This window comes from Pecten maximus, chromosome 10, assembly GCF_902652985.1.
Source record: "Pecten maximus chromosome 10, xPecMax1.1, whole genome shotgun sequence".
Taxonomy (NCBI): domain Eukaryota; kingdom Metazoa; phylum Mollusca; class Bivalvia; order Pectinida; family Pectinidae; genus Pecten; species Pecten maximus.
The window spans coordinates 4875257-4892483 of record NC_047024.1 but is presented as its reverse complement, the minus strand read 5'-3'; the positions used below and the strand labels follow the sequence as shown (position 1 = coordinate 4892483).

The 17227-nt window shown below is 35.9% G+C and overlaps 1 protein-coding gene across 2 annotated transcripts in view; it reads left to right on the top strand.

Moving 5' to 3' along the window:
• LOC117335657 (sorting nexin lst-4-like) overlaps positions 1–11613 on the top strand; it is a 41436-nt gene extending 29823 nt beyond the window's left edge. For both annotated transcript variants that reach the window (XM_033895804.1, XM_033895803.1), the window contains one exon: positions 40–11613. In XM_033895804.1, coding sequence (XP_033751695.1) covers positions 40–87 — 48 coding nt within the window. In that variant the 3' untranslated portion in view covers positions 88–11613. The remainder of the gene's footprint in view (positions 1–39) is intronic.
• Positions 11614–17227: the final 5614 nt, after the last annotated feature.

Here is a 17227-nt window from a genome sequence, read left to right as displayed (position 1 = left end):
TTGTTTTTGCAATTAAAACATTAATTACATCTTTTTCAGATAACGCAAAAACTAGAAGAAACACTTGAGAGATTTGAAAGTGCGTAGCAGTGTTCAATGGACTAATTTGTTCGGTATGTGTCAAATGTGCTTGTTATGAAGTTCTGGCAATTCACAGTGAAATACTGCACGAATCTCTGACCTCAAGAAAGTGCTACTAAGGACAAGTTTTGTCCTGATATCCAGTGATCTTTGTGTGGAGTTTAGAAGGCCTTTTTATTTTGAAATATCAGGAAGTACAACGTCGCTACAAAGTCTTTTGATGAGTTTGGAAAATTCAAGAACACTTACATAAACTTCAAATGTAGTTTGTTTGTCCTTTGGGTTTCGTTTTAAGTGATCACTTGGACTTAATGTCTGTATTCCTAGGATCAGTTTTAGAAATGTTCAGGTCGTTAGTAATCGATGTGATACAATATATATCACGTTACAATAGATATCACGTTTCAGATTCTCAGAACCTAATACATGATCATCCTTACTTAATTAATAAAGTATTTCCAAGACATAGTGTGCAACAAAAAATATCTCTTGAAGCGTAAACTGTTACTAATCATTATTATGATATGATATCAAGATATGCTATTGTTGGAACTAGTGTTTAGTTAGGAAGGATTGAATCTAGCGTTAGTGATTTGACAATATAGTACACGGAAAGTTGTATGTTAGATGACCTCTACTTACATTTCATAAAATCTCTTTATTATTTCCTTCATTGTAGAACTTTACTAAATTATTAGTGTAGTCGTCACTACAGAAATAGCTTCAGAAATATAATGACTCAGAAAGAATAAAATCAATACTGACTAATGTGAGCGAAATATAGATAAATAAAATAGAAAAGAAACTGAAACAAAATGTGGTTTATGTGTATAATTTTATTTGAATGGCAATAAGATATAAATTGTTTCTCATCATAATGTTTTAGAAATCATGTTTAGATACAAACAGTTGCATATTGTATATCAGTTGATTCGGTTTTGTATTTTTTTGTTGTTATTTATTATGGAGTCAGTCTGTGCAGTGTTATACAGTGATTTTTTTTTCTTCTTGTAAACAAAGTCAAACTTTATAAAGTGGTTGGGCAAGGAAAAGTTGACGGGAAGTTAGAAACTCTGATACTAGAAAAAATAGCACCATACATCTGTCAAATGTTGCTGAAAAATTAGCTGGAATGACTTAATTGAAAACGTTTTATGAAAATATTAAATAAACAATAATTTGAAGTTGTTAAATATATACTGCTATATCACAGCATAAAGCTGCCTCAAAGCGGTTCACATATTATCACCCTTGGTTGTTGGGCCTTCAGAAAACAGCCAATATCTTTTCCAACTCCTTGAGGAGCATACAGTCTGAGCTGCTATTTGGGAGTCAACAGCTCATCCACGACTTTTCTTGTACTGCCCAACCACTTGCCCATTAACAGCTGCGTCGACTGGCACACAACAGAGTAAAGTAATCCGTTTAATGATACAACATTGCCTGTGCCAGAATTTTAACTGAACGACCCTTCGGTCTTTGTACTACCACGCATTATGAAGTTGATGTTATATAACATTAAAGAATGAACTATTGGTTTATACATGTATCTAATGTAGTCTGAGCTAGTGATAGGACTGTGTTAAGGATTATAAACTATTAGTGATGCTTGAGACCTATTAGTTATACTCTCTGTTTTGTCAGAATCCAATCCAGGAAGAGATTAGTCGAGGAAAAGTTCTCGGGTTATTGTTGGATTTCACTGTATGCTTACATTGATCAATAGACTCTGTCTACAGTGTATGTAATTGTTGTGTTTATGAAATATTTATACATTTATATTCTTGCAAGAAATTTTAAATGATTCTTATCTGGTATTTTTCAAAATAATGATATGTTAACTGTTCTTTTTGTTTTGTTTATTCTACTAAATTCCTTTGACATAAACATCACTGGATTTGAGTTACTGATGCTTAGCTTCTGGATTGAAAAATTAGATAACTAATATTGAATATTTGTTATAAAGTAACATGCAATGTAGAAATTGGATTTTTTTTGTTATCACTGGGTTTGTTAAACTGCTCTAACCCCAATAGAGTTATGTAAATCAGGTGTATGAGTGATATTGTCTGTACCAGTATGTGATGGTGACAAGAATCAACATCTGTGACACTTGTGCCTCTCACATACTCTAAGTAACAGTTATACAGTTAGCTGGTCATGAGTTTTGGTTTTCAGACTCATTCTAGTCTGTTTATTTAACTCTTATTTATTGAAATAATTTATTTTGCTAATTTAACTTTCAAGAAATTTTCATACAATTCCATACCTCTGTTTCTTCATGTCAAATTCTGAACTTCCCACCTGTAAGGAAAGCTTGCTTTACTGTAGTACATTAATCTAAGCCTTCTGTGAGGAACGCTGGCTTTACTGTAGTACATTAATCTAAGCCTTCTGTGAGGAATGCTGGCTTCACTGTAGTACATTAATCTAAGCCTTCTGTGAGGAACGCTGGCTTCGCTCTAATACATTTGGACATTAATCTAAGCCTTCTGTGAGGAAAGCTGGCTTCACTATAGTACATTAATCTAAGCCTTCTGTGAGGAACGCTGACTTCACTGTAGTACATTAATCTAAGCCTTCTGTGAGGAACGCTGACTTTACTGTAGTACATTAATCTAAGCCTTCTGTGAGGAACGCTGACTTCACTGTAGTACATTAATCTAAGCCTTCTGTGAGGAACGCTGACTTCACTGTAGTACATTAATCTAAGCCTTCTGTGAGGAAAGCTGGCTTTACTGTAGTACATTAATCTAAGCCTTCTGTGAGGAACGCTGGCTTCACTGTAGTACATTAATCTAAGCCTTCTGTGAGGAACGCTGACTTCACTGTAGTACATTAATCTAAGCCTTCTGTGAGGAACACTGACTTCACTGTAGTACATTAATCTAAGCCTTCTGTGAGGAACGCTGACTTCACTGTAGTACATTAATCTAAGCCTTCTGTGAGGAAAGCTGGCTTTACTGTAGTACATTCATCTAAGCCTTCTGTGAGGAACGCTGACTTCACTGTAGTACATTAATCTAAGCCTTCTGTGAGGAACGCTGACTTCACTGTAGTACATTAATCTAAGCCTTCTGTGAGGAACGCTGACTTCACTGTAGTACATTAATCTTAGCCTAACAAATGCTGTTGTTTTGTCTAACTAGCATCAAGGGACAGACAAACTGCCAAGGAATGGGATAAACATTGTCTGATGAAGTTATAAACTGTGGCCATATTTTGTGATATATGATATCTTTATATAAATCATGTAGACGGTATATCAAAAAAAATATTATCTCTGTAAACGAAAAATGTTACATTAATTATGACGCAATATATTTTTATGAACATGTAGAAATTTTAATTAATCATTTAAAATATAGACATGTATACTGAGAGTAAATTCCTAAATGATAACTATATATGGTGCAATTTCCATTCTATTTCATAGTTATGTTCCTCTACAACTGAGTATATTGGTAAATGACATTGTGTGTTTGGTAATGTTTTGTGATGTAAGTTTTACATGTGTGACTATTGTTTTTCATCACCTGTGTATACAAGATAAACATGGTTGTTATCGTTATCTCTCTCACCTCAAACACTGGATTTTCTTATGTAAGGTACATTGTGAATGTACTTGTACTTGTAGTACATTTTCCTAATTAAACCATGCACAGACTTGTATATGGTGCCTTTTCCGTGATGTAGAGTTATCTGCCCTTGCGAGCAGGCATTGATTTCTAAGTCATTTGTTTGTGAGAATAATGTCATAAATTTGTGAGAAAAGGGACAATTTCCTCACACAAACTAATGACACACAAACTAATGACATTAATACTTGCTCATAACAGTAGATTACAAAAAGATGAGATAGATAAAAGGTAGATTAACAAAGAACAGTAAAACAGTTAAAGGTAAATCTGGGGTACATTTTAAACAGCAGGTTTATTTTACACTTGTTTATTTCCATGAAGTGATGCCTGATCACTTTCTGTCAGGAATTCTTCTGCAGACTAAAATATAAATCATATCCTGCATCATATGTTGAAATTGGTGGCATGTTTCAGAACTTTAGCTAATTTATGATACTGAATTTTTTGAAATCAAACATTTGTGTTTGTCTAACAATTGTCCATTCAAACATTGGTGTGAATAAATATATATACGGTATATGAATATCTATAGGTCAGAATAAAACTCCATTTCTCTTTTTATACAAAAAACTCACTCCTACATATACTAGATAATCTTATTCTTCTATTCTTCTAACTTTCCTGTTGAAGGATTTGGTTATCCTTTCATAAGAGGAGACAATCTGTACATTTTCTGTATCTAGATTGAAGTCCTCATTTTATTATATGGTGATAATTACAATCAAAGACTACTACAGCCTGATCAAGGAGAGAGGGAGGAGTCGTCGATCATCATGTAGGTATTTGGTGTGTGGTTAATATTCTGTACCCTCACTAGATTATCCTCACACATAACACTCCATTAATTACTTGTGCTAGGTTCAATTATCTACCAGTAAAGGAAATGATATAAGCTTCAAGCTTGTTTTCCGATTACCAGTTATTGAAATTATATGTACATGTATGGTTGAATGAAAATTGAATGAAATATTGTTAAATAATTATCTACTAGGTAATCTTACAGGATTTTGTATTTTTTCAAACTTGATGATTTAATAGATATTTTCTAGAATATAAAATTTTAGTTGGCATTAGGTTTTAAAAACCTCGAAGATATGTTTAGTAGTTGTTGTGATTGTTGTGTTATTACACATTTTTATTTTTATCAGTGCTCCATTTCCAGTCATTATCCAGACAATATCAATTAGTAACAAAATTAGCCATTTTAACAAATATTATTTATACCAATTAAGAGACAATTTCTTAGGTTGGCAGGAATGTACACTTTGTACATTTAATTTTGTATAAGAATATATTTTCGTATGTCACATATAACTTAGGATGTACGAAAAAGTAACTTTTTTGTTAAGTCTAAACCGTTGTTATTGATTGTGTGTTTTTATACGGTAATCCTCAAACTGTAACTAAATCATTAACCTGTAATGTTACATATGTTGCGTGTATGCTAGACGTTTAGGTGAGCCTGGATTTTTTTTTTTTTTTTTTCCGTTTCATCAGTATTTGTATATACCTATAACAGGTAAATTGATCAGCACGTGTATGGCTGTTATTTTATTTGTCACAACTGTCAGTCACATTTAGTCTAGAATTATTTATTACATTCAATGTTCAGCCTCAGAAAAGTGATGAATGTTGATAGTAAAATCTTATGAAACATGAAATTGTAGTGCATGCATATAAAGATATGATATAAGATGATGTATTTATCTAGTATGTAAATAATAGAATACATTAAATAATCTGATGATTTTCCTTTATATCATGTAAAAATGATAGTTATCTGGTATATATAGAGGTGTTGAATTCATACCAATAGACGAAAAAAAGGACAAAATATAAAAAATATTGTTTAAACCACAGATTTCAGCAGTCACAGATAACTAATGTGAATTTTTGGTGTAAATCTTAATATTAAACCTGATGTAAATGTTAAGCTGACAAAACTTTTTGATTTTATGTAACATGGGATGTTTGTCTTTATGTATGGTAACATGGTCACCACTTCCAACTAGACAATTATGGCCCGACCACAGCTAGATAGCAGAATAGATTAAACTGTTTTTACAAAATGATAAAGATTTTGCATTCTCTTCTGTCATTATCATACCCACAATGATATACATGTATAACATGTATATCATATAGAAAATAAGGATATGCTTAATATTTTTCTTGAAATGTTCACAAATATTTAAGAAAACAGAAATTTTATTTAATTTTAAAAAATGTTTAAATAAACCACATAATTATGTACCATGTGTATACAGTATGGTGCTTAATATTTCATTGCTGCTTTCTTCAAAGTTTCCTCCCTTTATAAAATACCTCTGTCATCCTTACCACTAAGTCACTGTACATATTTACGTCATCCTTACCACTAAGTCACTATACATATTTACGTCATCCTTACCACTTAGTCACTATACATATTTACGGCTGTTATTCTCAACACGGACTCAATCAATAGGTCTCTAAGATTAAAACAAGATATTCCTAATAATGCTGATATAGACACATCTTGAAACTGCAAATTCAACACTACACAACTTGTATAGGATATGTCATTTGGTAACATTAAAATGTCGTGTAGATAGGGCCACATTCAAAACCATTGTCTTACTGATGAATCTTTCGTATAAGACCAGATATCTGAAATGTTGTCGACTTGCTGGTTAAGTTGACATTCTATCAGTTATAACTATGTTAATGTATTCTGTATGTTTGTATATGCCTGTAAAATCTAGTTGTACATAAAGCACTTGTCTTAGTGCTTACTTGATCATGAATGGTCCCTTTTTGTTTCATATGAAGAATTTATAATTATATTGTATATCTTAATTGATATATCGTCAAAACCCTTATAAATACCACAATTTTGCTGAGCAGTGATGTGAATATGTTGTAATGGCTATATAGTGTCTATAAGCACACAGCTTTCTGTGGTACTGTACTGATATTTTAAACTTTATTTTATACAAAACAGGTTGAATTGATTTATGCAAGATTCACTTCTTTCACAAAATATATAAAACTTAACCAATGTATGTACTATAAGAAAGAGTTGCTTTAAAAAATTCCTTACTGAAAAGTAAAAATATTTCCTTATTATTATAATAGTTAATTATGTATCAACCAACCCTCTCCAGTGAGGATATTTCTTTAAGTTAATTGTAAACAAACCAACCCTCTCCAGTGAAGATATTTCCTTAAGTTGATTGTGAACGAACCAACCCTTTCCAGTGAGGATATTTCCTTAAGTTAATTGTGAACGAACCAACCCTTTCCAGTGAAGATATTTCTTTAAGTTAATTGTAAACGAACCAAACCTTTCCAGTGAAGATATTTCCTTGAGTTAATTATAAATGAACCAAACCTTCAAGTGAAGATATTTCCTTCAGTTAATTGTAAACGAACCAAACCTTTCCAGTGAAGATATTTCCTTGATTGTAAACGAACCAACCCTTTCCATTTGAAATATTTCCTTGATTGTAAACGAACCAATACTTTCCTTATTCGGAAATGTAAGATCAGGAAAAATTATTGTTTAAAAGAAACAGGAAAGTGAGATGTTGTTGCCATAGACTTTATTGATAAGTGTTAAATTGATGTATACTTTTTATTAGGGACCAAACTTAACTACTGAAATCTATATTTTCATTGTTATTGCTTCTTTGTGTGCTGTGTGGTTGACTTACATGTACCAGAGCTTTGCTCGGACCCTGACTGGACTATATCATCCATCAGACCCTGACTGGACTCTATATCATCCATCAGACCCTGACTGGACTCTATATCATCCATCAGACCCTGACTGGACTCTATATCATCCATCAGACCCTGACTGGACTCTATATCGTCCATCAGACCCTGGCTGGACTATATCATCCATCAGACCCTGACTGGACTATATCATCCATCAGACCCTGACTGGACTATATCATCCATCAGACCCTGACTGGATTATATCATCCATCAGACCCTGACTGGACTCTATATCATCCATCAGACCCTGACTGGACTCTGTATCATCCATCAGACCCTGACTGGACTCTATATCATCCATCAGACCCTGACTGGACTATATCATCTATCAGACCCTGACTGGACTCTATATCATCCATCAGACCCTGACTGGACTATATCATCTATCAGACCCTGACTGGACTCTATATCATCCATCAGACCCTGACTGGACTCTATATCATCCATCAGACCCTGACTGGACTCTATCATCTATCAGACCCTGACTGGACTCTATATCATCCATCAGACCCTGACTGGACTCTATATCATCTATCAGACCCTGACTGGACTCTACATCATCCATCAGACCCTGACTGGACTCTATATCATACATCAGACCCTGACTGGACTACATCATCCATCAGACACTGACTGGACTCTATATCATCTATCAGACCCTGACTGGACTATATATCATCTATCAGACCCTGTCTGGACTATATCATCCATCAGACCCTGACTGGACTACATCATCCATCAGACACTGACTGGACTCTATATCATCTATCAGACCCTGACTGGACTATATATCATCTATCAGACCCTGTCTGGACTATATCATCCATCAGACCCTGACTGGACTCTATATCATCCATCAGGCCCTGACTGGACTATATCATCCATCAGACCCTGACTGGACTATATCATCCATCAGACCCTGACTGGACTCTATATCATCCATCAGACCCTGACTGGACTATATCATCCATCAGACCCTGACTGGACTATATCATCCATCAGACCCTAACTGGACTCTATAGCATCCATCAGACCCTGACTGGACTCTATCATCCATCAGACCCTGACTGGACTATATCATCCATCAGACCGGACCCTGACTGGACTATATCATCCATCAGACCCTGACTGGACTATATCATCCATCAGACCCTGACTGGACTCTATATCATACATCAGACCCTGACTGGACTATATCATCCATCAGACCCTGACTGGACTATATAATCCATCAGACCCTGACTGGACTCTATATCATCCATCAGACTCTGACTGGACTATATCATCTATCAGACCCTGACTGGACTATATAATCCATCAGACCCTGACTGGACTCTATATCATCCATCAGACCCTGACTGGACCCTATATCATCCATCAGACCCTGACTGGACTATATAATCCATCAGACCCTGACTGGACTATATCATCCATCAGACCCTGACTGGACTATATCATCCATCAGACCCTGACTGGACTCTATATCATCCATCAGACCCTGACTGGACTATATCATCCATCAGACCCTGACTGGACTATATCATCCATCAGACCCTAACTGGACTCTATAGCATCCATCAGACCCTGACTGGACTCTATCATCCATCAGACCCTGACTGGACTATATCATCCATCAGACCGGAACCTGACTGGACTATATCATCCATCAGACCCTGACTGGACTATATCATCCATCAGACCCTGACTGGACTCTATATCATACATAAGACCCTGACTGGACTATATCATCCATCAGACCCTGACTGGACTCTATATCATACATCAGACCCTGACTGGACTATATCATCTTCCATCAGACCCTGACTGGACTATATCATCCATCAGACCCTGACTGGACTATATCATCCATCAGACCCTGACTGGACTCTATATCATCCATCAGACCCTGACTGGACTCTATATCATCCATCAGACTCTGACTGGACTATATCTATCAGACCCTGACTGGACTATATAATCCATCAGACCCTGACTGGACTTTATATCATCCATCAGACCCTGACTGGACCCTATATCATCCATCAGACCCTGACTGGACTATATAATCCATCAGACCCTGACTGGACTCTATCATCCATCAGACCCTGACTGGACTATATCATCCATCAGACCGGACCCTGACTGGACTATATCATCCATCAGACCCTGACTGGACTATATCATCCATCAGACCCTGACTGGACTCTATATCATACATCAGACCCTGACTGGACTATATCATCCATCAGACCCTGACTGGACTATATAATCCATCAGACCCTGACTGGACTCTATATCATCCATCAGACTCTGACTGGACTATATCATCTATCAGACCCTGACTGGACTATATAATCCATCAGACCCTGACTGGACTCTATATCATCCATCAGACCCTGACTGGACCCTATATCATCCATCAGACCCTGACTGGACTATATAATCCATCAGACCCTGACTGGACTATATCATCCATCAGACCCTGACTGGACTATATCATCCATCAGACCCTGACTGGACTCTATATCATCCATCAGACCCTGACTGGACTATATCATCCATCAGACCCTGACTGGACTATATCATCCATCAGACCCTAACTGGACTCTATAGCATCCATCAGACCCTGACTGGACTCTATCATCCATCAGACCCTGACTGGACTATATCATCCATCAGACCGGAACCTGACTGGACTATATCATCCATCAGACCCTGACTGGACTATATCATCCATCAGACCCTGACTGGACTCTATATCATACATCAGACCCTGACTGGACTATATCATCCATCAGACCCTGACTGGACTCTATATCATACATCAGACCCTGACTGGACTATATCATCTTCCATCAGACCCTGACTGGACTATATCATCCATCAGACCCTGACTGGACTATATCATCCATCAGACCCTGACTGGACTCTATATCATCCATCAGACCCTGACTGGACTCTATATCATCCATCAGACTCTGACTGGACTATATCTATCAGACCCTGACTGGACTATATAATCCATCAGACCCTGACTGGACTCTATATCATCCATCAGACCCTGACTGGACCCTATATCATCCATCAGACCCTGACTGGACTATATAATCCATCAGACCCTGACTGGACTCTATATCATCCATCAGACCCTGACTGGACTCTATATCATCCATCAGACCCTGACTGGACTCTATCATCCACTATCTATTAGACACTTGCTGAACTCTATTATCCTGTATGTACAACCTTTAGGTTGAGATGATAACACGATAACAGTGTACTGTATTTTGCCTAGCGATATGTATATGTCTTGGTAACTGTGTATTCCTATAGCTATAGATCTTACAGATTGTAATTGTCTTACTTATTTCCTTACATGATATATACATTCTATTGTTTATTTCTGATTTTATATTTGACTGGTCAGATATCAGGATAAATTTTAGAGATTTCATTGTAGAATTTTCTGAGTGTTAAAAACCAGATATTTAAAAGAAATTTGCAAGAAATGTTGCACACTCCCCATTTTAATATAACGGAAACAGAGTTTAGTGTAGTTTACAGAATTTGACATGAATTAGCAACTCAATTTTTTTTTGTTTTTTTTTCATTATCATTATTATTTAATACATTTTGTGAAACTGTTTGTAATCTGCTACATCTTATTAAATACTGTAACATTAATGGGTAATGTTGAACAGTTTGATGCTGAAGTAGTACCAATTCCGATAGCCTGACCGTGACAATCCTGTACTAGTGTGTGATGTTAGCTCTACACAATGTGTCAATATCTCTATGATAATTCTTCATTCGTTAATTATACTTCAACATGTATGCTGTAACAGTGTTCACATCCAATCTCTTTTTGTGCTGTACTTGTCTCTCAGGAACAGTGTTTATTTGTACACTGGGGCAGTAGTCGACTTGGGATGGTTTTCTCGTCTCTCGGGGACAGTGTCTGCAGAGACAGTAGTGTTCCTGTGTCTGAGGGACAGGAAAGAGATTTACAAAGTATGGATGTTTATAGGTGAATGAAGTAGGTATGTACGTGATATAAATTCATATGTTAACTGTTGATAAATGGAGGTGCCTTTATTCTTATTAAATAAATGCTTCACAAATCAAAACATTTTTGCTGTTATTTGTTTTTAGCTCACCTGAGCCAAAGGCTCATGTGAGCTTTTGCTATGGGGTATCGTCCGGCGTCATGCGTCGTCCGTTAACTTTTTTTAACCGAGTGTTGAAATTCGCATTGAATGATTAGTTAGAAGGTCCTGACTAGATATTTGTATTTATTAAGTGAATATAAAATGCAAGATGGCTGCCATGATCGCCATCTTTGAAAGTATGTTTTTCCTTATAAGTGATTAACTCCCAATATTATTTGCTTCGTAGTAAGAAGACTTTCTAGGAATGTTCTAGTGACATTTCTGAACAAGAGGTGTTGTTTCAAAAATTCATTGAATTTACAAGATGGCCACCACAGCAATTATCACCTGATGAGCTATGGAAAAGTACTTAATTTTTTGTTTGTGAACAAGATAGCTAATGGCTGGTATATTGTTTAGAGTTGATTTTCAATAACAAGGTCCAGATAGTGATGATAAAGAGATGAGTTTAATTTGGGTTACGTATAATGATCAAGAGTGGTTGATTTTTAATTAATTTAATTGTATGGTTTGTACCTGTCTGTATACACTGTATATATCTTCAGTGTGAACATTGCCGCTAGGGGTCCCGAATGGGGGAACTGGCAGCTGACTAGCTTGGCTGCTAGCAGCACCCACACCCACCTGGAATTTTGATTTAAAAAAAAGGACCAGGATCAGGTTTTTGCCTCAATGCTATGCAGTAATAGGTGTCTTTACTTGAATGATATAGTACTCAGTTCTGTAGAACATTTCTTTGTGTAAGATAACTAGGCTTTTGGATTGTCTACTATCTGATACCAGTTAGTTTTGATGTGAAAACCTGTTACCTTATTATATCTCTGGATGAAACCATGGTTTTGCTGGTTTAGGGTCACACAGGAAAACAATAAAATTAATGAGATAAAGGGCAGCAGAGGTCTGTGAATAGAGCCCTATCTCCAGAGCTATTACTGATAACTAGCTGTTGACAAATGTGTTTTGGGTATTAAGTGTACATTGTGTAAATATGGTAAATATCAGAAAACTTCTGATAATTTAAATCAAATTTGGAGAGAGTCTATAGGTTTCTAATTCATTAGTCATATACATATTGATTATGTAGTGATAATGAGCAAGTGGAAAGCATGTCACATTGATACTATTTATGACCAATTCGAACTGTGACCTTTGGTGACTTATATATCACTCTTCACATTGCTCTACGTTGTGACTTGTGCAAGTGAAAAGTAGGAATGATGATAGGACAACATCAATTGACATCTAGGATGATAATTGCATGCCGATAGCAAATATTGCAAAATTAGGTCACTGTGACCTACTTTTTCAATAATTATATTAGGGCAACAGAAATGGACATCTAGGATGAGAAATTCATGCAGATAGCAAATATTGCAAAATTAGGTCACTGTGACCTACTTTTTCAATAATTATATTAGGGCAACAGAAATAGACGTCCAGGATGAGAATTCATGCCGATAGCAAATATTGCAAAATTAGGTCACTGTGACCTACTTTTTCAATAATTATGTTAGGGCAATAGAAATGGACATCTTTGATGAGAAAGGCATGCTGATAACAAATATTGCAAAATTAGGTCACTGTGACCTACTTTTGCAATAATTATATTAGGGCAACAGAAATGGACATCTACGATGAGAAAGGCATGTCAATAACAAATACAATGTATTGCAAAATTAGGTCACTGTGACCTACTTTTCAATTATTATATTAGGGCAACAGAAATGGACATCTACGATGAGAAAGGCATGTCAATAACAAATATTGCAAAATTCTATTACATGATCAGGTGAGCGTTTAGGCCTATAGGCCTCTTGTTAATTTTGAAGGGAAATAAAAAGGTGATATTTATGATTAAAACATGATTGGAGTATATTGTTTAATCAGACTTATATTAGATCTAGTCTGTGGTGTAACATTTTGATAATGCACATTTTACAATTTTTATTTGCAGTATCTCAAGACCAACATGAAAAAAGAACGACAAGCAAAATATTTCATTTTCCTAGATATTGTTGGCTAACAATTTGACAGCCTTTTCACCTACATTATTCACAAGACCTAAAGACTTAATAAAAAAAATGTTCATAGGCATCATCCAAATTTTATGGTTGTTTTAAGCCTCAAATACATGTACAGTAAGTATAGGAGATATGAGTCAAGAACAAACAAGTTGGTAACATTAACAGACCGTATAAAATTAAGCAGGAGCTGCCTCCCCTACTCCATCAAATCGATACGTTGTTATCGGAAACAAGCCAGTCAGATTGAGTGTAGTTGTCTTATACTTTATACATTACACATCAGAAATTTGACCCCTACCACAGTTGGTGTTTGATGGACAAACTTGAATATACACTTAAAAGCTTGCTACACACCAAATATCCTTACCCTAGGTATTTCTGTTATTGAGAAATGGGTGTTTTAATGATATATTGATATAATTGACCCCAGCGACGAACAAGGACCAAGGTCCTTCATATTATCAATAGCCTATTGCCTGAGCATGCTGTTCACCAAATATTAAGACCTATGGTCACTTAATTGGTTATTGAGAAGAAGTTTTTTGTTTTGTTTTGGGGTTTTTTTCATTCAAACTATGACCCTAACCAAAAACCGGAAGTTGATGTTTGACAGAAAAATGTTTCCTAGAAAAGTTATTTATTTCCTATTATTTTCATTTAGCTGTTAATGGGTTATTGTTACTGAGGTTAAAACAGGATGACGTCATGGCGGCCATTTTTGTTTTTTTGTTTTTTTGTTTTTGTTTTTTCAAAAGAAAAAAAATTAAAAACCTGACCAACTTTGAAACTATCTGGGGAAACATTCTTGCTGTGAAAATACCTTACGGATGTTGGAGAAAAAAAAGCAACAGTTTTATCATATTGTCGGCATTTCACAAATATCAAAGGATTTTTTTAATTTTTTTTTTTTGCAAAATGGTGTACTGTGCAAACGAGGAGCGACATAGAAAAAGTGGAAACACCAAATCCATTGTGATGACATACTGCAATACAAAAAGAATTTTTCAGCGTTGTTGAGGGGGAAAAAAAGAAGAAAATTTGTGACCTTTGGCCCATTAGCGAAGATTTTAATTTGACTTTTTGTTGGGGTGAACACGTCATGGGAAAATGTGAGCCTTCAGATAATCTACAAATAATATGCATGTAAAGTGATTGCCATTCTCTCACATAGTGCATTGCGGTAACCCTCCTTAACGGGTAACCAAAATGCACTTGCTGGCAGAGATTGCGCAATTGCATGAACTCGTAAAATCAGCTGTTTTTGAGCTATGGTTATTTTAAAATTTTGACCTATGACTTCATAGCAGCTGTATTGGATGTTTGACATTCATGATATAATTGCAATAACACCTTCACACCCGACCTGATAATGCACACTTAAGACGATGGTCATACATGTATATATTAGCTACCTTTCAAAGAATTAAACACCCACAAAATTGTCCAAGAAGAAGAATTCAAAACTATTTCTCAGGTAAAAAAAAAATCTTTCCCACAAGATAACTGAGTTTTGAATGGTAAAGGTGAGAATGTGATTTCATGACGATTTATTTTGTGAGTACAAGTTAGCCATGTCTTAATTAGTACGGGTTGACAAGTGAGAGTTGGAATGCGTTGACTCTCTCTCCTAACACTTGCTTTTAAATGTAAGCTTAGGTCTTTCAATTAATTGGAACCAATCAGCTAATCATCTTGATTATAGAACTAATTTATTTGAATATTTTACACCTGTGGCCATGAAAGTGAGTCAAGGTCATTTCTTTCAGGAAACTATCATATGGACTAATTATCAGCCAAATATGCTAGCCTTCCGGTTGATAGAAGTTGTTTTAATGTTCCGACAATTTTAACCTGCATTAGAATGAACAAGGCCCAGGGTCTTCTTTTTTTTTTCTTTTTTTTTTTTGGAAAACTTTGTTGGTCTTTTTTAAAGGAATCTATCAGGAAAATATTTTTGATTCAAAGCCTTTTATTTATAATGAAAGAAGTCATTTAGATATTTCAACAAATTTGACCCACGTTACTTTGAAAATGGATCCAGGTACGAGGGCTGGTTGATTTGAATTTTGCCGGACATATTGTATTATTTTTCAACATAATCCCCTGCAGTATCTATACAGTACGCCTTTGCCAGCGGTTTTTAAGGGCCTCGATGCCATTTTTTATAGAACTCCTTTTCTCGACTGTTCAGAAAGTCATCCACTACATGTATGACATCATTATCGGACTGAAAGTGGGTGTCTGAAATAGTTGTTTTCAGTCTTAAAATTAGATGAAAGTCTGATGGAGCGAGATCAGGTGAATAAGGCGGATGCTCAATCAATTTAATTCCACAATCGTTAATGGCAGCATTTTCCCGTAACTGCCTCTCAGAAATGAAGCATAGTATGTGCCATTGATTGTTTGTCCCTTTTGGAGATAATCTATCAGCAGAATACCATCTGCATCCCAAAAAAACGAGATCATAACCTTCCCAGCTGATGGAACAGTCTTTGCCTTCTTTGGCGGGGGAGAGCCAGGGTGCTTCCATTGTTTCGTTTGTTGTTTGGCCTCTGGGGTTAAATGATGGACCCATGTTTCATCCATAGTGACAAATCTCTGATGAAAGTTGGTAGGATCTTCCTCAAAAAGATTAAGATTAGCACGCGATAGTGTGCGCCTGGTGTGCTTCTGATCAACTGTCGGAAATCTTGGTACCCATCGGGCCGAAAGCTTTCCCATTGCAAGATCCTCGGTCAGAATGGAATGTACCATTTCCTGTGAAATGCCAACTCTACTGGCTATATATCTTTCTGTGACTCGTTTGTCAGTCAAAGCAATATCATGATTTTTATTGACCATTTCTGGGGTTGCAACATTGACAGGCCTTCCTGGGCGGGGGTCATCATCAAGGCTCTGTCGGCTGCGCTTAAATTCCGCCACCCACCTTTTCACTGAAGCATATGAAGGGACATCTTTACCTAGTGTTGATACCTTATCATTATGGATATCCTTAGGTGTTAAACCTTTTTTATGCAGATATTGGATCACTGCTCTTTCACCGATTTTGTCCATTTTGCAAAAGCCGCTTGTCTTGTTTACATTAGAGTGCTACCTCGTCGATAAATGACCAGCCAAATGAGACCAGTCCTTGGGTACACGGCCCTATAAAGTCTAAGAATAGTAGGACTTAAAAGAACTTCCTTCAATACGAGGCTCACGGCATATCAATCATCCCTCGTAATTTCTTTCATTTAATCATAGGTCTCTGATTTAATTGATTTAATTGATTTAATTGATCGGCTTCATCCATGGAACCTATACTGTATCAGCCAAATATGTTGAAGGTAGGCCTTTTAGGTAATCAGAAGATGTTAAATATTTTAACAAATCTGACCCCTGTGGCCGGGAATTTATATATGCCAAAATCATTTCTTTTCATAAACTCTTGGAATTTATTAAATGAACATAGCTAATATCTTGATTCTATGTCTTTTATATATTTAGTTTTTTAGAAGTGCATATGATCAGAGACTCTGATATGATTGATGAATCAGAATGTCAAATATGA